General features: G+C 43.1%; 1 protein-coding gene across 2 annotated transcripts; it reads left to right on the forward strand.

Annotated features, from left to right (window-relative positions):
* Window positions 1-5,543: 5,543 nt before the first annotated feature.
* Window positions 5,544-24,092, forward strand: LOC133840875 (protein patched). 2 transcript variants are annotated; one of them, XM_062273005.1, is made up of 6 exons: window positions 5,544-6,634; window positions 19,222-19,775; window positions 19,845-21,792; window positions 21,856-22,063; window positions 22,145-22,416; window positions 22,476-24,092. In XM_062273005.1, exons 1-6 carry the CDS (start codon window positions 6,500-6,502, stop codon window positions 23,379-23,381), a joined length of 4,023 nt encoding a protein of 1,340 aa, XP_062128989.1. In that variant the 5' UTR covers window positions 5,544-6,499; the 3' UTR covers window positions 23,382-24,092. The 2 variants fall into 2 exon arrangements, with proteins under 2 accessions (XP_062128989.1, XP_062128990.1); XM_062273006.1 differs by lacking the exon at window positions 5,544-6,634 and adding an exon at window positions 13,738-13,974.
* The last annotated feature ends 328 nt before the right edge of the window (window positions 24,093-24,420 follow it).

Below are 24,420 nucleotides of genomic sequence, written 5' to 3' on the forward strand. Positions count from 1 at the left end.
GCTTAACTGATGCCAGCGCTTTAGGCCTTCGATTCGAGAAGCGCACGTTAAGATGTTAAAGCACAGTTAAATTACCCATCTGAGCGCCTTAAACCAGAAGCAGTTTCATCGTTGCTCAGCCAGATCTAGATTGACTTTCGATATATATTGCACTATTAATAGTTAAGGTGGAGTTGTCACTAAATTTTAAAATATCGCTATAATGCAAAATATTTGAAGCGTTTATTGCTTGACTTTATTCTATGGGAAAAATGATTATAAAAATTTATTGTTCATAGCATGTTTTGTTATATTCTTACTATTACTCGCAACTGAACTTTTTAAAATATTCTTTTTATTTTTAAGTTTGAGCTCTAGAATTTTTATTTCGTTTTTTTAATTTTTCTAGAGCCCTAATAAAGTATTATGGGGCTTGTTCATTATTATTATAACCCATTTGCAAGCTCAGGTAATAACTTTTTGTTATAAATAGTCTTTACATAAAAGAAATGAAAATATGCTAAAATACAAAAGATTTTTTTATTTTTTTTTTTAGTTGCCGTTTAATTTAATTTCAGAAGCTAATTTTTACTAGAGTGCTAGTTACTATGCCTCTCTCTGTCAACTCTTTGATAGTTACTATCTGCTATGCATTGCATTTATTTGGAAAAAGTAATATTATAATACAGACGATCAAAATTTGAGATGTAGACTACATAGTAAGTAAATTAATAAACATCTTTTGAGCATTGACAGATTATACATAGTATGCTTTATTATTATTCATTCACTATTATTATTTGAAGTATTACATAATCAATAAAAATGCTAAATTGAAAGTAATACACACAGAATTTATTTTTGCTGCCTTTATGTGTAATAATTTGGAATATTTATAACAATTAAAATATGTAATTAGTTAAAAAATGAAAAATCTTATTAGATTCTTTAATTTGATGTTGTTTGAATTTCCAATTATGAATTTTCTATTTTAGTATAATTTTTTAACTTATAATTAGTAATACTGCGAAAGGTAATCAACACATTTGTAAAGCTTGCAATTTGTTTACTTCAATCCAATGTGGTCTCTTAACTCGCTCTAGAAACCTGGCCAAGCATATCGGCTAATACCCACCTACAATGTTGTTGGAGTCGCGACTTGCGACTTGCGACTCGTGGTCGCCGCTCGCTGGTCGACTGTCCAGGGCCACCCACATGCTGCTGAAGTCAAAAGCCTCAATTAGCGAGCGGAGCGGAGGCCACCCACAAAGCACTTTCCATTTGAGCAAACATAAGTCTAGTTGGCTTAGTTCGTTTGTTGGCGTTGTCGCCACGCGTAGGTTGCCAAATGATAACCAAAAAGCCATCGATCCGTCGAGCCGTCGGATTGGCTCAAGCACAACAACAACAATAACAACAACAACAACAACAACAACATCAGCGGCAAAAGCGGCAGCCAAAACAACAACAAGAACAACAATAACAGCAAGAGCAACAAAATCGACAACAACAAGCAGAACAGAGCGCATGACAGGACCACACAAGATGAAGACGAAGTCAAAGTCAAAGACGCTGGAAAGCCACACACAGGCAAAAGAGACAACCACTGAGCGGCGACTGGACGCTTGATTACATGAACAAACGAAGCGAAGCAGCCGGCGAATGACTGCGGCAGCGACGTCGACTGCGACGGCAACGGCGACGGCGACTGGAATCGGGCGATTGTTGGACGCAGTCGGTTCGCGTAACCGCAAAAGCCGACGCCAAGATAACGAGTAAAAAAAAAAGAACAGAAAAAATAAGAGGGAGCAAAAACAACAACAACAACGACAACAACAAAAATAAGGAACGAAAGCCAACCACAAACAAATTTACCACACACGCCATCCACAGGTAAGGCAAAGCCAAGGAGCTGCTGGAGAATGGCAAAAGGAATTGGAGAGGGGAAGGGATAGCAGGGCCGCTGTGGCGGCGACTTGGGCGAGCCAGAGCCACACGTATTACCGGTGGCAAATAGTAATTATTACATTAAATGCACCGCAATAATACCTCCAACAACAGCAACAACTGCGGTAGCTGCAAACAGTCGTTGCAGGAGCTGCGCCAACGACCAGCCATAAAAATTGCAACGATGCCGCAGCTCTCCCCTTTCTCCTCTATTATTCCACTACTGCATCTAAGCGAATGCAGTTAAACTTTAAGTGGTGTAGCGAGTGGTTCACTCTGTTCCCCCTTCCCACAACGTCAGCAATGTTAATGGCGTTATAGGCCAATGACAAATGCAATTGCCTAGCGATGCGGATTGCAATGCGGGGACAGTCTCCCTCCACACACTTCCCCCCGACTGAACCACGACTACGATGCACTATAAATTAAGACATTATACGATTAAAAACAAACAGGCTGTCGTTAAAGCGACAATGGGCGAGAGAGGGACGGCGAAGTGTGTGTGAGTGTGTGTGTGTGAGAGACTGAGAAGCAGTGGGAGAGAACTGGAAGGGGGAGCGTAAATTTTGGCTAGCTAAATGTGGGCTGGCCACCATTAGACTAGCCACAGCATACAGCATCATTCACAATTGCTGAAATAACCTCAATTTGCCTTGCAGGCATTTATCGATTGTAGTGAGCGATAACAATCGAACAGCTCCCCCAATGCATTGAGAACAACTGCTTCATTCTTGCATAATTCCATCATCTATCTTGATCTCCCCTTTTTTTACGCTTTTGTGCGACAACCCCAAGCAACCAAGTAGCCAGCAGGCATTGTGATCCTTTTTTTCTCTCGTTTAGATTTGAAGATTTGAAGAACAACAGCTGCTCCCTCATCCCCCAAAAGAAAACTAGAGCAGTTGCCCTGCATGTGAATGATATCGGAAAACAAGGCGACGTCGAAAAAGTTGCCGCGCTCTAGGCAGCCAAGCAGCCAGGCAACTCGGTTCGACAACAGCAAAGGCAAAAGCAACAACAACTCGATGCTGGCGCAACTGAAACGGCAAATGAAGCTCTCTCAACCACAACGTTGGTGGTCCAATGGCAGCTGCGCCGCTGCCGCCACACAGGCGCAGCATTTGAATGCTCATGTATGTATGTACATATAAACATACATACATGTGTACGTAAGTATATGTCCCTCTCTGCCGCTCTCTCTCTCACTGGCGCGCAGTCGCTGCTTGGCGTGCATGTGTTAGTTGGGTTTGGGGAGCATTGGAGCTGCGTTACGCTGCAGGCGAATTGAGCAAAACAAAGTGCAAGTCATTGAGAGCAAAAACATGAGAGTCATGCGGTGCCGTTGTCAGTGATGCACACGACAACACAAAATTAAAATCACAACAAATTGTAATTTTTAAATTAATTCACATTTTTAACAGCAAATATTAAAAGAATATATAAATACACATTTCAAAATAACTTTAAAATTCTTGAAAACGAATATTTATTTATAAATTGCTAAGAACAATACATGCTTTCTTTTACATTCTTGCTCTTAATTAATTTTCGTGCAAAGAAAGTCACGAGCTACTACCATCTCTAATTTCCAATGTGTTGAGCAAAAAATGGCGCAATCTGTAGAGAGCACAGCGAACGTAAATGGATAAAGCTAAAATATGCGACCCGCGAGACGGCGGCAAAAATGCCGCCCATGTCGCCAAAATGCGCCACACGCAATCCACAAACAGAAACGTGCAGAAACAACAACAACAAGTTGGCGACTTGTCTCCCCTTTGACTCGCAGCCGCAACTTTAAATGAGAGAGAGCATAACAGAGAGCAGAGAGAGAGAGCGAACAAACACAAGAGTTTCGAGTGCAGGCGCACTCAGCTACAGCTACAGCAACAACAACGACTAAGGCAAAACCGCAGCCATTCACATTGATGTAACGTTAGCCAGGTGGGAGAGAAAGGGAGCGATATTGCGAAGCACACTAAAGGGGAAAGAGGAGGAGGCAGCTACGTGTGCGCTCTGATGCTCGTCATCAAAAGTTGTTTATTGTTGCTTTTGCCTTTGCTGCTGCTGTTGTTGTTGTTGTTGTCAGTTTGATTATAATAGCGGCATGTGGTGGGTCCCAGCAATGACGCTGCATTTGAATGCGACTTTGAGTTCGACTGCGATTGGAACGCTAATTTTGTGATCACTCATTCTTTTGTGTTTTTTATTCTTTTGATTGTGGAATGTTCGTATTTATTTCTATTCATATTATGAACTATGCATTTTCATTCATAAAATGAAAGAAAAAATAAAATGTGATGTTGTGAGGCCAATCTTTTATTGTTTTTATTTCGTGCAAAAACCTTAATCAATTTTTTAGCATCCCTCGTAAGTTCGCATAATATGTTCGCGAAAACAACTTGTGGGGTCTACGCACACATACAAGCATATTTATTTATAAGGATACAAGACAGGGTTAACAGGGTAAAAGAGGGAAGCATCCTGCTCATAATTTAGTTTTAAAAAACATGCAAAAACAGACATCAACCGCACATGTGGCAGGCAACAACAAAAACAACCACATGGAGTTAACAAATTTGCCAACAATTCACAGCCTGCACAAATCACACACACAGCATCAGACCCAAAACACATACACATACTGATGTAGCTAAAGCCTGCCACGCACGCGCTTCATATGAAGAAAAACACACATACAATAACAATAAAAGCTCCACCGGCGTCGACGTCGACGTCTGGCTGCTGCTCGCACAGTTGAAGGCCGGCGTCGAGCAGAAGCTGAAGGCGAAGAGCGAAGAGCAGAGCATAAAGAAGCAGCAGACTCCAGGGACCACCCACAATGCCGGCAGTCGCTTTTAATGAAGCGACAGCGACAGCAACAACAACATTTTATTTGGGTGGTCGCTGCAATAAAAATAACAGCAACAACAATAATAATAAGAATATTGCCAGAGGGCACACGCCTTGCACGACGTGTGTGGCCGAAGCTTAAGCAACATGAGCAGCAACAGCAGCAAAAATATTAGTCAGCACTATGCAAAGTTTGTTTAATAAATTTTATGTTAATAAAATTTTACAATATATTAATTGTTTATAACTAAGCTTTTTATATCTTAAGCACATATGGCAAAATATATATTTTACATGTGGACAATATATTCATACATTTGCATATTATAGTATATTAGTTGGGTCTGTATGCTACCTACACATTTGCAGGGTATCAGTACATCCCAAAAGATGTCAAACTGTTAACGGCGAGAACGATGTAGCCCTAGTTGCGAGCAGCGTTCGCGCTCAAATCAAAATGGCCGCAGCAGAGCAAAAGACAGTGTCAGAGCGAGAGTGCATAGGCATGAGAGCGTCGAGTAAGAGAGTCTTGGCGTCACACACAGATACAGCGCACTGCACGCTAATGAAGTTGTAGACCTGCTGAAGTTGCCACTGCGAGATGTACATCTCTCACTCCCTCTCTCTTTCTCACTCTCGCAAAGTATCTTCGTTGTGCATGTAGCATGCTCATTTTAAGCTTAACAGTGCCATTTCGAGTTAACAGCATGGCAAAGTAAAAACAATGTGCAGCCAGAAGACGAAAACGTTAACGTTTCTGTATCTCTCAGACTGCGTGCGATCCTCGAACGAAACGGTTGTGCTCATTGCGTGAGCGGCACTAACGAAAAAACGCGTTGAATGCAAATTATTTTGTATAAGTCGAGCGAAGATCAAATTGTGTGTTCTTCTCGCTAAACATACAGTAACAACAACGGTGTTGAAATTTATACATTCTATATGTATATAAATTGATCAATATCTAAAAATTAATTTAAATATCAAAAGCCAAAACGAAACGTCTACGTGCGCAAAGTGTGTGTAAAACAACAAAAAATACAAAAAAGCAAAACGCGCAGCGAGCATAAAAAGAGAGCGCAAAAGGAAAAAGAAAAAAAACGTGATGCAGCTTTGTGGTGGAAATATCTGAGAGAGACGTTCGCGTCGCATTCGAAAACGGCAACGGAAAATATGTGAATTATGTGTGAAAATTGTTGAAATTATTGTGGAAAATGTGCACAAATGCTGTCCCCAAGTAAAGCTATCTCAAACACGAGTCTACATCGAGTTAAAGCCACCGCGAAGCCAGCAATCACAACAAAAACAAAAGAGATAACGAGAGAGCGCTTTTAATTTGAAATGTGTGTTGTGCAAATGTGGTGTGTTGTTGTTTGCATTTGTTCCGAAAATGCAGCTACAAATTGAATACAAAATTTGAGAAGAGAAAAAAAAGCATAGTGTTCTTTTTTTTTGTTTGAACATCAATAACAAAAATAAACAATACACGCGACACACACACAAGCACAGATAGAGAGACATAGCAAAAGAGCGAACTGAGTGAACTTCAGGCAGATTGGTAGCACTTTTCTGTCGCTGTTAGTTAACAGCATAGCTTCGTACTGACACTTTACAGCTGAGAGAGACGCGGTGAGCGAGAGAAAGAGCGCGTTGTGTGACACCCACACAAACACTTTATCCTTGCACACACCAACACCAATACACACCGTAATACATATACACAAACATGGATAGGGATAGGGAGAGCCTGCCGCGAGTACCGGACACACACGGCGATGTTGTCGATGAGAAATTATTCTCGGATCTTTACATACGCACCAGCTGGGTGGACGCTCAAGTGGCGCTCGATCAAATTGATAAGGTAAGTGAGAAAACGAAATAAAAGATTCAGCAAAGCAATCTCCAGGCCTAGCTTTGTTTAATGAAGTCATTAAGCCGTTCGGACAGTTTTTAATACAATTTATTGCTGATATCTCTCGCCGTTTTTTTATACGTCTCTTCGCGCGTTTCGTTTCGTTTTCATTTCGTTTTCGTTTCGGTTTTTGGTTGTGCTCAATTTATTTTAATAGAGTTGTTTGCTAGAGAGGGGAGAGGTTAAGAAGGCGGTTGACAACGCCGACGACGATCGTAAACAATCGATTTCAGCTGAATTGTTGTTGTGGTTGAATTAATAAACCAAACCAAATGCCAGCGAATTAAGTTGTAAACGTATAAAAAGCTTCTTAGATAAAAAACATCTGTTATCTGCGATTAGAGATATCATTAATATAAATAAATAAAGTACTTGGGGTTAAAGATCTCTTAATAATGAAAGCTTTTATCTTTGCTCGCATCCCTCATTGTCACTGTTAATTAACATCAAACTGTTACGTAGCATAGGCCTACTTTGTATGCTGAGCATATTTCAAAGACAAAAATAGATCAACAACATCGCACATACGCATATACACTCGCAAATGCATTGTGCCTGTATGTGTTTGTTACTTTTATAGTATGTTTGAGTTTTCACTGACTTTTCAAGTGACAGCAAGCAACAACAACATCAGCAAAAGCAAAAGCAAATGCACGTCAACTGTTGCACAAATCAAAGCCAAAGCTATTTTCACTTGGCGCACAGCAGGGCCCAAAGACCCCAAAGACCTCCGACTTCGAGTGCGACTCCAACTCCAACTCTACTCAAGTTGATCGCAGTTTCCAGAGCCACAGACAAAAACAACTTCATTATTTTGTGCTACTGTGCTGCGGCGACGTCGTCGTCATTGCTGACCGACCGCAAAAAAAGAAAAAAATAAAAACAACACTCGCAGCAGCAGAAATAACAACTGCACAAGACAACAACAAAAACAACGACAACGAGTGCCAAAAACAGTGAAGCTCTGACTGCGACTGCGACTGCAGCAGCAGCAGGAGCCTCTCAATGTAAATGGGGAGTGTGTGTGTGTGTGTGAGTGGAGAAGAAGGCAAAGCAACAGACGACGGCAACAAAAACATTTTTGATTTGCTCTTTGACAGAATGGAGCTTTGTAGCTTGGCGGCTTGAAATGTGCGATGCTTAATAAACTTAACGAAATCTAAAAGATAACTGTTTATGTTTACGAAGCGTAGATATGTTTTGGCAGTCGGGAAGAAAGCTGCATTTAATGCATGATAAAAAGATTAAAGACTTTTCTAGGAATTTTTATAGAGCATACAAATGTCGTAGAAAATATTTCCTTGACTTTTTATCGTACGTTTTCATGTGCTGTCGTTGTTTTGTATACTGTTTAGTTTTTTTTTCTCCATCGTCGTCGTTTGCCAAAAGCATTCTGTTTGTCTGCTTTTGTTGTTGTTGTTGCTGTTGAGGAATTGTAGAGGCCGCCACCGCACACAGCGCGTCACGTCAGCTAGAAGAAACACAATCACACACATGACACACACAAATGTGTATGTACGTATGTTTGTACATTTTGTGAGCGCGGGTGGCCCACGACGGAACAGGCAAAAAAAAAACAACAAAAATAACTAAGAAAAAAAAGAACGAAACATTTCACTGACGCACGCGCTTTTGCCTGCGCTCAGTAGCTGTCAAACTGTGGGCAACTGTTGTTGTTGTGTGTTGTGTTGTGTTGTTGTCTGAACTTTTTCTCGTTGCTTCTCCTTTTGCCCATTGCCTTCCTTTCGCGGCGCTTTTTTACAACTTGATGTCTTCATTATGCTTGCAGGCAGCCAGCCGAGCTCTCTGGTTCTTTCCATCTCTTTCTCGCTGCTGCATGGTTGTGTCTGCATCTCAATTATTTGCTGTTGTAACGTTACAAAGTTTCCTTGCTTGCATTGAACTTCTCGAAAGTTGTGGCAAGCGATCGATCGACAACAGCAACAGCAACAGCATCAGGCGCTGTTGACTGCGAAGTCGACTGCGATTGCAGCTGAGGTGTGGTCGACTGACTTCGTAGTTGTTGTTGTTGTTGTTGTTGCTGTCGTGCATTGTTTTTGTTGTTTTCCTCTTTTTTGTGGTTTTCGCTGTTGTTTTTGTTGTTGCTGCTGCTGCTTGTGCTTTTGGCCTGTTGTTGCTCGTGACGGCGCCGTCGTCATCAACGACGATGGGCGATTTATTTTAATGACTCAATTTAACGAAATATATTAAGACATTAATATTGTCTAACGAAGCCCAGCAACAAAAGCGACAAGCGAAAAGGCGAAAGAACTGACAACAACGGCAACAGTAAAATGAAATGCATTTGTTACCTTTTTGGCTCGTTTCGCCTGGCCAAAATGCAAATGGCCCGAACGTTATGTTTATTATTTTCTGTTTGCCATAAAAAAACAAGGGGCAAAAAACAGCAACAACAACCACACCAATTTATTGGCAACTTCTGGGAGGTCCGAGGGTGACGTTTTCATGAATGAGCTGAATGCCAAATTGGGCTTGAATTGATCAATACTTCAGCTGTTGTTGTTGCTATTGATAAATATGATTTTCACTCTATCAATTCTTTAGCCATTAGCGCATACCCTATAACGATTGTCGGTAAGGGGTTTACCTAACTAGAGGAAAACTAGAGAAGAAGGCGAGTCAAATATAGAACTTTTTAGATCCTTCTGCAAAAAAGTGAAAAAGAGTCTTTTAAGGTTTCGCTTTAGATTTTTACTTGTTGCCTTTTCTTAATTCGATTTCATTTAATTTAATAACTTATTGAACTATAGGGCATTTGTAAGACGAGTCGAGCTCACAAGCAGTGACTCGTTTCACATTTGCTTGTGCCGCAAATTTATTTATGGCAATGCCGCACTATGGATGCAGACCATGTACGAATGAATGCGAGGATCATTGTATTTGTATTTGTATTTGTATCTATCAGATACATTTGTATACGTACGCACATACAAATTCATGAATGAAATCGTCGGGGCTAAGGCACAAGTCCCCCTCGCACTCGCTCTCTGTCTCTCTCTCTCGCCCCCTCTCAACTGACGCTGTGCCAATTGTAAGGCACACAAAACCACTCAACACAGGAAGTTGAGAAACATTGGCGGCATTTTGAAGAAGTTTTCGTTGTTGTTGTTGTTGTTGTTCATGCGGCGGTGGCTAACAAATTTGTTTAGTCATGCCGCCGCCCCGATCTTTTCACAACAGCACATGAAAAAACAAATATTTGTGATGCGGCTCTCCATCTCGTTCTCGCTGCCTTTCTGGCCCTCTCACTCGAAATTGACATGGCCAAAATCGAAAACCAGTAGCATAAACCCTCGAATCATAAATAAGCAGCTGCATCGTAATCACTACGGTAAACACAAGACGAAGCTGAGCGCAAAAATCTTTTGCATGGCAAACAAATACACAATACACATATAGATGTTTACACTATGGAAGATACGCGATATACAATGTTGAACTCCCACTTGGTGCAAGTTCAAAGGAACTAAAGATACTTTGGGATAAAATGGAATTCGATTACATTGTAGAGATGCAATAAATAGGAAGAAAAGTCTAAACTGTTTTAACTTTAAACTTTATTAAAGAAAGTGCTCCAGATAACTTTGAAAACGGTATTTGGTATTATTCATTTACTCTCCATTAAAATAGTTGCCAATAGATCAGTGCACTTTGAGAAAGACTTTGATAGTTTATCCCTTCTTTAGTTGAATTGCCTTTCCCGGTACTCTTTACTCTTTTTTTCAGGAGCACTTCGACGAAAGTCAAAACGAATGGTATCTTCTGGCTTCTGTCTTTCTGCGAAGCAGCATTACAACGCCCCTATGCTTTAGTTGCAACTTGCAACACGCCCAGCATGTTCAATTACAGTTACGGTCTTGTTAAGGTCGAGCACTTCCTCCCTCAAAATGCAGACGTTTCTCTCTCTCTCTTGCACTCAACCCTCTGACAACTGTAAGCCGGAAACGCTTGTAGGCGTGAGATATCTTCATCAACACGTCCAGGGGTCTCTATCCTTCTTCTTGGAAGCGCAGCCTGCGGTTCGACTTCAGTTCCATGGAGCTGAATCAATTTATGCAGGTACATAACTGGAGGTTCTACCTCCTGGAATGCGGTCTCTCTGAGACGTGTGTTTGCTTAAGGATTAGTTCGCACACAAGTGTCTTTTCTCCACTTGAGACTCGCCCCCTCGGTTCGCTTTGATCTTTCGCTTTTTTTTCTCATTCTCTTTAAAAGAGATATTATTGTGATTTCGATTTTTCTCTCTAAATTTATTAGTGTTTGCCTTGGTCGCGTTTCGTATAACAAATATTGGTCTAAAGTGTGACCATGATTTATGTGAGTTACACCTGTTCCACGAGTGATCTCAGATCTTATCTGATCTTATCTTATTATAATATTTATTTTCCAGTCTGCTTTCATCGTGTGTTCGCCGATATTTAGTCTAAAGAAGATATTTAGATTATTTGAACGAGAACTTGAAATTTCCGCCTTGTGTGTAAGAGATTATAAATATTACATACGCTTTACATTTAGCTCTAACTTGAACCCATCCAACTGGGAACCATAAATTAGGGTCTAGATCTTTGATCTCTTTGATCCTTTAACTCTGTAATCGCCTTAGCAGCTGAGCGATCACTTTGGGGAAAAAGAGCGCATGTTTCTTTCCCCCCTCAATTAAAGCTAAAAATACACAGTGCCGAAAAATTGGTCTCAAGTTGTTGCCCCAAATAGCGCCCACACGTTGCCCCAACAATTGACAGCTCAATTTTGAGGCCTCACACCAAACAAGAAAGAGAAAGAGATACATATGAAGAGAGTGAGAGAGACGCAAACAACTTTATTGAGGGGTGGAGAGAACTGGAAGTCGAAATGTGTTTTTCAGCCAGCTTCATTAGGCTCGGCTACGAGTTGAGTTGAGTTGTCTCGAGACTGAGACTGAGACCCGGGTCCCGAGACCCGAGCCCTACCTCTGTTTCTGGCCGCACATAAAACTGTTATTGTCTTCATCAGCGTGCCCCAGCAACGGGGCAACAGCGACAACAACAACAACAATAATAAAACCAACAGCAACAGCAACGAACGAACGTAAGACGAACAAAAAAAATCAAAAGAATTATGAAGACATTAACTTGACCACACAGCAAGCGGACGGGCCGGCCGGCCGACCGAGCGAAGCAGATAAAAGCAGCAGCAACAACAACAGCAGCAGCAGCCGTCGCAGTAACGAACAAGCAAGAAAGCAAAACAGTTGAGTGGGGTCGACTGTGAAATACCCGTTAGCCATTTTTTAGAATACAAAAATATTTTGTGAAGCAAATGAAAATGATTAAATAATAATTCCTGAATTAAAATTTAAAAAAATTAAAATAATAATAAATTATAAATTATAAATGCAATTGTAGTTGAAAAACTAAAGTAACTAGTTCATTTGGTCGAATATATTTTCAATTCCCACGAGCTCTAATACCCTTCTAAGTTACGCATTGCGGGTATAAAAAGGTTCCAAAAGCAAAGAAGAAGACGACGACGCAGTGACATTGGGCAGCAAAATGAGACAGCAACACCGAGACAGACAAAACAGAAACAGAAACGGAGGCTTGAGACTCTGACTGCGACTGCGCTGCGGCTGCTCGTCTGCTGCTGCGACTGCGACTACGACTGAGGCTGTGATAGAGACTTCAGGCAGAGAGCGAGACAGAGGAGACCAAAGAGCAATGCGAGTACCGGAAAGAAACATTCAAGCAATAATCACGGAATTCACTGAAAAAGCAGTTAACGGACAGGCTGGACAAGCAACGGACACACACACACAAACATAGCATAGCAGAGTGTAGTGTGTAGTGTAGGGCCATGCAGGGCTCAGGCCCAAGACGAAGCTGAAGCCTTCACACTCACACTCACGGCTGTCGCCCTGTAGCATAGCCCTTGCCTTGTCTTGCCCTCTCGCTCTCGTTCGTTGTTTCGTTTCGATTTCGATGCGTGTGTACCTGTGTCTGAATGAGACTGAGAATGAGCGACGTGGCCGCCTTGGCTACCTGACCGACAACAGCCTGTGTACGAGTATGCGTCAGTGTGTGTGTGGCTGTGTGTTTCGTATGAAAATAATAAAGAAATTAAATTGCTTGAAAGCAAAGCAACAAGCAGCAAGATGTTGCCGTTGCTTGCGGGGCAGGTGAAGTTAAATTTAAAGTTATTGCTGCAATTTTATGACAGCCGCCAGTTGAAGTTTATTTAATTTTTGCTTTTTTGAAGCTTTTTCGGCTGCAACGCCTACACCACAACAAACGACAAAAAAGCTGTGGAAATGAGTTGAAAAGCAAAAGAGCAGCTTAGCAACAAAGTCAACAGCTGCCTCTCTTCTCGCAGGCTCCTCTCTCTTAGTCGCTTATGCTTGTGTTTCGCTCTGTCACCTGTGATTGCAATGCTGATGTTGTCGTCGGCGCTGGTTAACGGTAACGAAAGCTGTCGTCTGCCGTCTGGCGATCTCACGAATTGCCGAACAGTTTCAGCTGCTCCAATGACCTTCAAACCCTTTTTTTTTCTCTTTTTGCTTCTCTTTTTTGTTTGCCCGATTCCGTTGAATGGAGAGCGACGCAATGCCAAAAATAATAAAAATAAAAATAATACATGCATGAACGCTTGCTGGTCACGTTTAAGAGGCGCCATAAAGTGCCGGCAAATGGCGATTTGCATGCGTCGTCATCGTCCCATTTACTTTATTTTAATTGCTTGCCTAGCCGCAAAAATTGGCGCGTTTAAACAGAGTGCGTAACTAAATGTGAGCATTGTGTGTGGTCCAATTGCTCTCTCCCTCACACATATGAATGAACATACATACACACAGATCATAATACGTAATACTCACATGGCTGTGCTTTTAATGCGGGTCGTCGAGGGCGAGAGAGAGAGAGATAGAGAAATTATGCTTGCACAGTGGGACAAGTGTGTTGTCATTGCTTTAAGTGAATTCGCATAAATTGTGATCTGACATTATTTCTTAGAAGTCTTGAACTTTATAACTTAAAATCACATAGGCCTTGGCATTTTAATTATTTTTTTTTTTTTGTGTATTTGTTCAGATTACACTTAATTTTCTTGATTGTTCTTTAACATAAAGCAGTAAAAAAAGAAGACTATTTTTAAAATAAAACGGACATCCACATGTCTAAATGTCAGCAATATGCTCTCAATTGTGTATTCAAGAACGCCTTTGCGCGGGATATAACTTTAATGGGATATACACATTTTATGTCAAAGCGTTACGTGAAAAGACTGGGCAACCAAGCGTAAGTTTTATTATATCTCCAAAATCGAGTTTTCGATTTTTACGACTTGTTGCAAAAAGCAGCAGCTGTAATGCAGCATTGATCAATGCGGGCAAAAAATCTCCAACGGTGATCCGTCACTATACTGCTCTCTCCCTATATATGTATATAGCAAACAGACTGAGGTACTCTCTCGTAGTCTCCTGGAGCATTCTTGTCGCATAAACTATGATCAGGAGATTACTTTTAAACGCCTCACGGGCATCATTTGCACCATTGGCCCTGCATCGCAAAGTGTGGAAATGATGGTGAAATTGAAGGAGGCTGGCATGAATATAGCACGTTTGAATTTCTCCCACGGCACTCACGCTCAGCACTGCCAAACAATTGTCAATTTGCGGAAAGCTTCAGAAATTTACAGCAAACAATTGGGATACAAGAATCATACTGCAATTGCCTTGGATACCAAGGGTCCTGAAATACGAACAGGTCTCATAGCGGGCAGTGGTACCTCAAGTGTTGAATTGAAAAAAGGTGCCACATTTCGGTTAAGCACAAATCAGGAGTTGCAGGAGAATGGCACTGTTGAAAAGGTTTTCGTAGATTATGCGAATATAACAAAAGTATTGAAACCCGAAAATCGTGTGTTTTTGGATGATGGATTGATATCATTGCTAGTTAAAGATATCAGTGCTGATGAGTTGATTTGCGAAGTAGAAAATGGTGGAAAATTGGGTTCACGCAAAGGCATCAATTTGCCAGGCATTGATGTGGATCTGCCGTCCGTTTCCGAAAAGGATAAAGCTGACATACAATTTGCTGTAGACCAGAAATTAGACATGATATTTGCGTCGTTTATTCGCGATGCTAATGCCATCGAGGAGATACGTTCCTTGCTCGGTGAGAAAGGTAAAAAAATAATGATCATTGCTAAGATCGAGAATCATCAGGGCATGAAAAATATTGCTAAAGTTATTGAAGCCTCCGATGGCATTATGGTGGCCCGTGGGGATCTGGGAATTGAAATTCCTGCAGAAAAGGTTTTCCTTGCTCAAAAATCGATTTTCGCTCAATGTAACATGGCTGGGAAACCGGGAATCTGTGCCACCCAAATGCTTGAGTCTATGATTAAAAAACCTCGCGCCACCCGTGCCGAACTTTCAGATGTAGCGAATGCGGTGCTCGATGGTGCCGATTGTGTCATGCTATCGGGAGAAACCGCTATGGGTGAATATCCTTTGCAATGTGTCCAAGTCATGACTCGAGTCTGCCAGGAGGCCGAAGCTGCTGTGTGGAGCGATAATTTGTTTACGGATCTTGTTAATGCTAATGAAGATGAAATCGATTTGGAGGCTGCGATGATTATATCTGCAGTCAGTGCGGCGATTAATAGCAATGTTCGGGCGATTATAGTGCTCACTTCGACGGGAAATACGACTTTTATGTTGAGCCGATATCGACCACCTTGTCCAATTATAAGTCTCATTACCGGCAATGATATGATTGCACGTCAGTCGAATCTATATCGTGGTATTTTCACAATTAGCTACGATAGCAGTGGGGATATTGGTGTTGATGAGCGCCTTAAACGTGGTATTAAGATATCCAAGGAAGCGGGCATTATAAAGGATAAAGATGCCGTTGTGATTGTGACTAGCTTAAATTTTAAAACCGGCCTCTCAAACTCCATGCGAATGATTTATGTGTAAAAGCGTATTCACGATAAATTTTGAATTATTTTAATATTTAAGCAGTATGTGTAAATCTAATGCATTTTATATTAAAATATTTATGTAATTTATGACTACGATAATAAAGAATTTATCGTAAATCTATATTTATTTGCCATAAATTATGCCAGTTCCAACTCATTTCTCTATCGAACGAAATATGATTTAAGTTTTGAGTGGGCCCATTCTGTTTGTGTCGAAAAAATGTTTATTTTTGGAATACCTAAATCTTTCCGTTCAATGAGTGGAGGGAACAAAATACGGATTATATTGCCCAAGAAGCATATCTATTGATATCTCATTCGTTTCGAAGTGAGTAAAATGATAATTATGAATCAACTGGGTGGTCCGTCACGTCGTTTTTTTGTCCAACCGATACATATATTGGGTTTCGTTTTATGCCAAAAAGCGCTTTGCATTCGTTTTTTATTGCGGCATAACTATAACTGGCCTCTCCTATTCAAATTATGGATCGCGCCTTAGCTGCGTATACTGAATATCATTTTTGTTTTTTCTTTTCTTTCATTTTTTTGTTGTTTTCTTTGGAATGGGCATGGAAATGTTTTCATATATTTTTTTTGTGTAGCGACTTCTGCTTATAATGTGGCGTGTAATTAAGTAGTCAAAGCCCGTGGGGGGCGTCTGGGGTCTTTGGCTAAATTATTCATATGGATGTCCCGACTGACATGGAACTTTTTTGATTGATTAGTGGTTGAGGCTTTCTTTGTGTTCAACAAATTGAAATTGTTTCAAAATGAAGTCGAAACCTAATGGAGCATCTCGTTGCGGGAATCCATTTTATTTTCGATTGCCACACAATGCACCTGTCACACTGTCACGGGCAGTGTTGCCGTCTCTGTCGTGCGCAGGCGTATATTCGTCACGGCACAGCTACATGCAGTGCATGTCAAACTGTGTCGTGGGATTAGCCATGCGCAGAGGATTAGGACGAAAATGCGCATTTCTAATGAAGTTGTTCCCCAGAGTTTGCCAGACGCTGTGCTTGTGTGTCTTACAAAGAAAATGCAGCACATACAAAGCAAAGAACAACAGCAGCGACAACAACAGCAACTGCAACAACAAGATGAAAGCAAGGCAAGCAGAGGCCATAAATCAATTTGTGACATTTCCTCACGACGCGACGTTGACGTCGAAGTCGACGTTGGCAGCGACAGCGACAGCAGCTGCGGGTGTATAGGAGAAACAACAACAAACATCAACTGCAAGAAGTAGAAGAAGAGGAGTAGGAAGAGGAACAACAACAGCAGGCAAGATTGATGATATGTCACATGGAGCAGGCAGCATTTGGCGCAGCTTGTTGCAGATTGAGAGGAGGCTGAAAGATGAAAGCAAAGAGGAATTGAGGTAGACAGGCAGAGCAAGAGAAAGAGATGGCGCGCTGAGCTGACAAGCGTTAACAGCGGACGTCGCTGTGATGGCTCAATCAAGCACAGTTTGAGCTGCACTGCACTGTGGGCTGCCGAATCTAGATTAAGTTTATTTTTAGTTGTTGTTGCTGCTGCTGTAGTTGCTGCTTTCGACCTGCGGCATTACAAGATTGTTGCGCCCCGCACAGTACTTCCAAGAATTTTGTGCATCTTCCATTTTTTCGTTGTTGCTTTCGTTGTTTTGTTTAGGTTTTTCTGCCCAGGGAAAAACATTCTTCTAGGCTACACAAATTATGGAAAAATTCCACGAACATTGCAATCGCCCAGTCGCCGCCGTTGCAGTCGCCACATGCGGCGCGCTGCTGCTGTTGCTGCAGCTTGAAAGAGACGCCGCCGCAAACGCAGTCGACGCTGTTGCAGTTACCGTTGCTGTTGTTGTTGTTGTTTTCTTTGCCGGTGTTGCCGTCAATGACTTAATTAATAGCGACAAAGTCAGAGCCGCTTTTGAGTTTGAATTTTTTGCGGAAATGACACAAAGTCGCGACGCGTCGACTGCATACAGAAAAGCAAACAGCAACAACAACAGCAGGAAGTGCGGCACTAGTGTTGTCTCGCTCCCTCTGTCACTCTTTCTAGCAATGGACGCACCTAGAAATGCCACGCATAACTTCAAAAGCAAGCACACAGATAGAGAGAAAGAGAGACTCTAAGCGCAGCTAACCTTTTGGCATGCCTTATTTATGGCTGACTCCCGCGCAGTGGGTGCCTCTGTCTCTTTCACTCTGTGGCTCTCTGTTAACGGTAGTCATAAAGTGCCTGCCCAGCAACAATAAAACCGTCGTCTTCCTTGCACAGTCAATGCCACTTAAGTCATTTTTCAGCTCTTGTGCTTTTTACAAAACCAACAACAGCGATCGCAACAACAACAATAACAACAGCAGCAGCAATTGCTGCGTGAGCACGAAACTAAAAAACCTAAAACCAGCCTAATGGTTGGGCCACATTTCACTGTGTGCGGAAAATCTGTGAAAAGCGATAAAAGCAAAAGGAGACTTGTCTTGAGGAAAAACCAAAACAACAGCAACTTAAATAGAGCCCAGGCGAAAGATTGAGACGTTTCGAGCTTGGAATGTGTGTGCTGCGACTGCGACTGAGGCTTAGGTTGGGTTTGGGCTTGGGTGAGGCGAACGCTGCACAGTTGAACGCAGTCAGTCAAAAATGATTTGTGTAGTTACTTTTATTACTCAAGCATGTCTTTTTTGTTACTATTAAAAGATTGAACTAATAGGAATTTCAATACTAAATGAACATCATAAATATTATAATTTTTAGTAATAAAAGGAAAGGAAATTTTATTCAGGATAGAAAAATCAAATTTTTGTTGCAAAGAAAGAATAAATTTAAATATAAAATAAAAAAAGGTTTAATTTAATTAAAAATATCTTTACAAAAGGTAATGCTAAGGAAAGTGATTCGTGTCTTGGCATATCTATTTACTAAAAGATTCTAAATAGCGTTCCACTGTGCAATGACTGTTCGGTTAAAGGTTCGATTGAGACGTTAGCGTTCTCCTCATTATTTGGGGCTCAATTTCCGTGCAGGCAAAAGACGGCGAGAAAGCGATGGGAATGGGAATGGGAAAGGGCGAGGGGAAGGGCAAGCGAAGCCAGCAAGCCAGAGGGGGCTACAAAGCCAGCTCAGCTTGGTGGGTCTTGAGTTCCAATTGCCAAACAGACGATTATAGGTTGAGGTTGCGGCGGCTGTGGCTGCGGCTGCGTCGACGTCGACAGCGACGGCGGCGTCTTGTGTTGTTTTGCTTTTGTATGGAATGGGTTGGGTTTTGGATTGGGATGCCATGACGATGATGATGATGATGATGGGGATGCTGGTGATGCTGCTGCTGCTGCTGATGGTGATGCTGATGTCTTCATCGCAGATGCTGCACGAGAGTTGGAGGGGGGAAACATATAAATTATATGGCTGCGGTTTTGGGCCACACGCTGTTTCGTTATAATTTTAATGCGTTATTTATGGCATGTGAGCCAGAGAAAAGACAACAACACGAGCAATAAAACAAATATGCTACAAAAAAAAAAAAACAACAGAAAACTAACTCTCTCTCTCTCTCGTTCTCCCTCTCTCTTTCGCAGGGCAAGGCGCGTGGCAACCGCACGGCAATCTATCTGCGTTCAGTATTCCAATCCCACCTCGAAACGCTCGGCAGCTCGGTGCAAAAGCATGCGGGCAAGGTGCTCTTCGTGGCCATCCTGATGCTCAGCACGTTCTGTGTGGGCCTCAAGAGCGCCCAGATCCATTCGAAGGTGCATCAACTGTGGATACAGGAAGGCGGTCGACTCGAATCCGAGCTCGCCTACACACAAAAGACAATTGGCGAGGACGTATCCACGACGCATCAGCTGCTCATCCAGACGGCGCACGATCCCAATGCCTCCGTATTGCATCCGCAAGCGCTTCAATCGCATCTCGAGGTGCTGATCAAGGCGACGGCGGTCAAGGTGCACATGTACGACACGGAATGGGGACTGAAGGACATGTGCAACTCACCGACAACGCCCAGCTTCGAGGGACACTATTACATTGAGCAGATACTAAAGCATCTTATACCCTGTTCGATTATTACGCCGCTGGATTGCTTCTGGGAGGGCAGTCAGCTGCTGGGACCCGAAATTCCTGTTTTTATACCGTAAGTTGAAAGTTGGGAACTAGAATTGCAGACAGAACCTAACCAAGTTCTCTTTTCCTTACCTTCTAGTGGGCTCAATCGACATCTGCAGTGGAGCACGCTGAATCCCTCGGAGGTGATGCAGTTCATGAAGCAGAAAATGTCCGATCAAAAGATCAACTTTGACTTTGACACCGTCGAGCAGTACTTGAAGCGTGCGGCCATCACCAGCGGTTACATGGAGAAGCCCTGTCTCAATCCCCAGCATCCGCTCTGCCCGGACACAGCGCCCAACAAGAACAGCACACAGCCACCAGATGTGGGTGCCATTCTCTCGGGAGGCTGCTATGGTTATGCGGCCAAGTATATGCACTGGCCGGAGCAATTGATTGTGGGAGGGTCGCAACGCAATCGGAGCGGACACCTGAAGAAGGCCAAGGCACTACAGACGGTGGTCCAACTGATGACCGAGAAGGAGATGTACGATCAGTGGCAGGATAACTACAAGGTGCATCACATTGGTTGGTCACAGGAGAAGGCCGCCGAAGTGCTGAATGCGTGGCAACGCAACTTCTCCCGCGAAGTGGAGCAACTGCTGCGCAAGCAATCCCGCATCGCTGCCAACTACGACATCTATGTGTTCAGTTCCGCCACCCTGGATGACATCCTGGCCAAGTTCTCGCACCCGAGTGCGGTGAGCATTGTGATTGGAGTTGCTGCCACCGTGTTGTATGCCTTCTGCACGCTGCTGCGCTGGCGTGATCCTGTGCGTGGCCAGAGTAGCGTGGGTGTTGCTGGCGTGCTTCTCATGTGCTTCAGCACCGCAGCTGGCTTGGGCTTGTGTGCTCTGCTGGGAATTGTCTTCAATGCAGCCAGCACGCAGGTTGTGCCTTTTCTGGCCCTTGGCCTCGGGGTGGATCACATCTTTATGCTGACGGCAGCGTATGCGGAGAGCAATCGCAAGGAGCAGACGAAGCTCATACTGAAGAAGGTCGGACCCAGCATTCTCTTCAGTGCCTGCAGCACGGCGGGCTCCTTTGCCGCAGCTGTCTTCATTCCGGTGCCAGCGTTGAAAGTGTTTTGCCTACAGGCTGCAATTGTGATGTGCTTCAATCTAGCTGCTGCGCTTCTGGTATTCCCCGCCATGATTTCGCTGGACTTGCGTCGTCGCACCGCCGGCAGAGCGGACATCTTTTGCTGCTGTTTTCCCGTGTGGAAGGAGCCACCCAAACAGCTGGTCATGAACAACAACAACGTCCGCAGCTCGCGACACCTCAAGAACTCGAACAATCTGCAGCAGCAACAGGAACCACAGCAGCCGGCACAGAATCCGTTGCTAGAGTCCAGAGGAACAGCATCGGGTGCGCCAGCGACAACTGAGGAGAACACCTTCTTTCTGCCCTGCTTCTCACTAAGGAGCTTTGCCTTCAAGTATTATACGCCGTTTCTCATGCGCAGCTGGGTTAAATTTCTGACCGTGATGGGTTTCCTCTGTGCGCTGATCTTCAGCCTGTACGAGGCGCGATCACTGCAGGATGGTCTCGATATCATTGATCTGGTACCGAAGCACAGCAACGAGCACAAGTTCCTCGATGCGCAGACGCGTCTCTTTGGCTTCTACAGCATGTTTGCGGTGACCCAGGGCAACTTTGAGTATCCCACACAGCAGAAGCTGCTCTGCGACTACCACGAAGCCTTCGTCCGAGTGCCGCATGTGATCAAGAACGACAATGGAGGTTTGCCCGATTTCTGGCTGGTGCTCTTCCGCGAGTGGCTGTTGAATCTGCAGCGCATCTTTGACGATGCGGTTGCGAACAAGAATCTCACCACTGAGGGATGGCATGGGAATGCCAGCAGCGATGCGATACTCGCTTATAAGCTGATTGTGCAGACGGGTCATGTGGATAATCCGGTGAATAAGAATCTAGTGCTCAGCAATCGACTTGTGACCAGTGATGGCATCATCAATCCCAAGGCCTTTTACAACTATCTCTCGGCCTGGGCCACCAACGATGTGTTTGCCTACGGCGCCTCTCAGGTGAGTTTCTAGCATCTATGCTTCTTAATAAACTATGACTGAATTGTTGTGTTATTTTTGCAGGCAAAACTGTATCCGGAACCACGTCAGTATTATCATGCGCCAGCCGAGTACGATCTGAAGATACCGAAGAGTCTGCCTTTAGTTTATGCCCAGATGCCTTTTTATCTACACGGCTTGACGGACACGTCGGAGATCAAAACGCTAATCGGACACATACGTGATCTGAGTGTCAAGTTCGAGGGCTACGGGTTACCCAACTATCCCTCAGGTAGGTGTCATTAGTTCGATTGTATATTTAAGTTTACGCTTTTTTGTTCCTTATTCATTTGCATAATTTGTTCGCTTACAGGCATTCCCTTCATCTTCTGGGAGCAGTACATGACGCTGCGCTCCTCGCTGGCGTTGATTCTAGCCTGCGCATTCCTGGCTGCCATGTTGCTGGTCTCACTGCTGTTGCTCTCGGTGTGGGCAGCCGTGTTGGTCATCATCACGGTGCTCGCATCGCTGGCACAGATCTTTGGCGCCATGACGCTGCTGGGCATCAAGCTGTCGGCGATTCCCGCCGTCATACTCATACTGAGCGTGGGCATGATGCTCTGTTTCAATGTGCACATTTCACTGGTAAGTTTACGCTTTGAATTGATACTTCAAGAATAGTCTTTAATACTTATCTTTTGCAGGGCTTCATGACATCGGTGGGTAATCGACAGCGACGTATTCATCTGGCCATGCAGCTGTCGCTGGGTCCGCTGGTCCATGGCATGCTCACCTCGGGCATGGCTGTGTTTATGCTCTCCACATCGCCCTTTGAGTTTGTCATACGGCACTTTTGCTGGCTGCTGCTCGTCGTCCTATGCGTCGGCGCCTGCAACAGTCTTGTCGTCTTCCCCATCATACTGAGCATGCTGGGACCCGAGGGCGAATTGGTCCCGCTCGAGCATCCCGATCGCATCTCGACGCCATCGCCGGTGCCACTGCGTAGCAAACGCTCCAACAAATCATTCATTGTGAATGGATCGCGTGGCTCGTCACGGAATTCGAACAATTGCCACAAAGCGCATCACTATCACAAGGATATGAACATTAATGATCCGTCGCTGACGACGATCACAGAGGAGCCGCAGTCGTGGAAGTCGAGCAATTCATCGATACAAATGCACAACGATTGGTGTGCGCCGTCAGCTCCGACGATGCATCACAACTACAATCACAATCTGAACAATCATTACATGAACAACATCAACTATCAGCATCGCGAACGTGAACGTGATCGTGAACGGGAACGTGAAAGGGAACGCGAGCGTGAACGTGAGCGGGAACGTGAAAGGGATCGTGAACCAACGTATCCAAGCAACGGCTGCGGCAACAGCAACAGCAGCTATGCGGTGCCACAGCCCTCATACCACAAGGTGTCGCAATCGCAGTACGGGCCGCCGGAGCTGCAGAGCATTGTGGTGCAGCCGGAGGTGACGGTGGAGACGACGCATTCGGATAGGAATACCACCAAGGTGACGGCGACGGCCAACATTAAAGTGGAGCTGGTCACACCGGGACATGCGGTGCGCAGCTACAACTTTACCAGTTAGCCCAGCTGCTAGCTGCTGCTTCTGCATTAGTTCCTGTAGCCATTAACGACTATCACACACTCTATATATATATATATATATATACTATATCTGTATCTTAATCTGTAATCTGTATATGATGTGTATGCATGTTAGTTAATTTCCCATACTTGTATGTGTGTCTAGTATAGATCTATATATGTATATAGAAATATATATAGAGCACGCTGCTACGCTCTCTCCGCATGCTTAGCAGCAACTCCCCCCTTGTATGTATTGTATTTAGTACTTAAGGCATTTTTATACATAGAGTTATTTATTGTAACACACACACACACACACACGAACACAAACACAGCTATGTACTTATATATACATAAATATATATAATTTAATGCGAGATTCACACACACACAAATGTCAAAAAGCACTAGTAATTTATAGCATTTAATTTAGTTTAAATATGTACATAAAACACAAGGACTTGAACCAAAATAGTATCGCTTAAAAACAAAAAACACAAAAACAACAAAATATAAAAAACAATGATGTAAGCTTAAAAATAAAACGAACGAAAGAGAATTTTACTAAAAAAAAAATGCAACAAAACAAGAATCCCTCCTTTAGGTACTTAAAAACAAAATTATTCATTGTTAGGACAAGAAAATTGATGAATTGATGAACTATTTATCATTTACAAAGTTTCTACAAAAGCAAAAGCATTTAAATAAAAACAAAGAATTTATAAAGCGCAAATCTGGGTTTTTAGTGGCGGAAAGGAATACAACACTTTGGAATTATGCGGGATTCAAATAGGATTTAAATTAATAGTAAGTTAATGCTTAACTTTGGGGCTTCGGGAAATGTATGTAACAGGCAGAAGGAGGCATCTCTGACCTTATATAGTACATATATTTATTCAAGATCAGCGTCCACAGCCGATACGATATAGCCATGTCCGTCTGTCCGTATGAACATCTAGTTCTCAGAGACTATAAAAGATAGAGATACAATCCTTTTTTCAACAGCAATTGCAATAATGTTTGCTTACGGATGAAGT

This window comes from Drosophila sulfurigaster, chromosome 3 (genome assembly GCF_023558435.1).
Source record: "Drosophila sulfurigaster albostrigata strain 15112-1811.04 chromosome 3, ASM2355843v2, whole genome shotgun sequence".
In the NCBI taxonomy this organism is placed as follows: domain Eukaryota; kingdom Metazoa; phylum Arthropoda; class Insecta; order Diptera; family Drosophilidae; genus Drosophila; species Drosophila sulfurigaster.

Bases quoted from the DNA above. Each gene is read 5' to 3' on its own strand.
- LOC133840875 (XM_062273005.1), top strand. From the start codon at position 6,500: ATGGATAGGGATAGGGAGAGCCTGCCGCGAGTACCGGACACACACGGC. The intron at 6,635-19,221 runs GTAAGTGAGAAA...TCTCTTTCGCAG, and splicing joins CGCTCGATCAAATTGATAAG to GGCAAGGCGCGTGGCAACCG. The intron at 22,417-22,475 runs GTAAGTTTACGC...TATCTTTTGCAG, and splicing joins TCAATGTGCACATTTCACTG to GGCTTCATGACATCGGTGGG.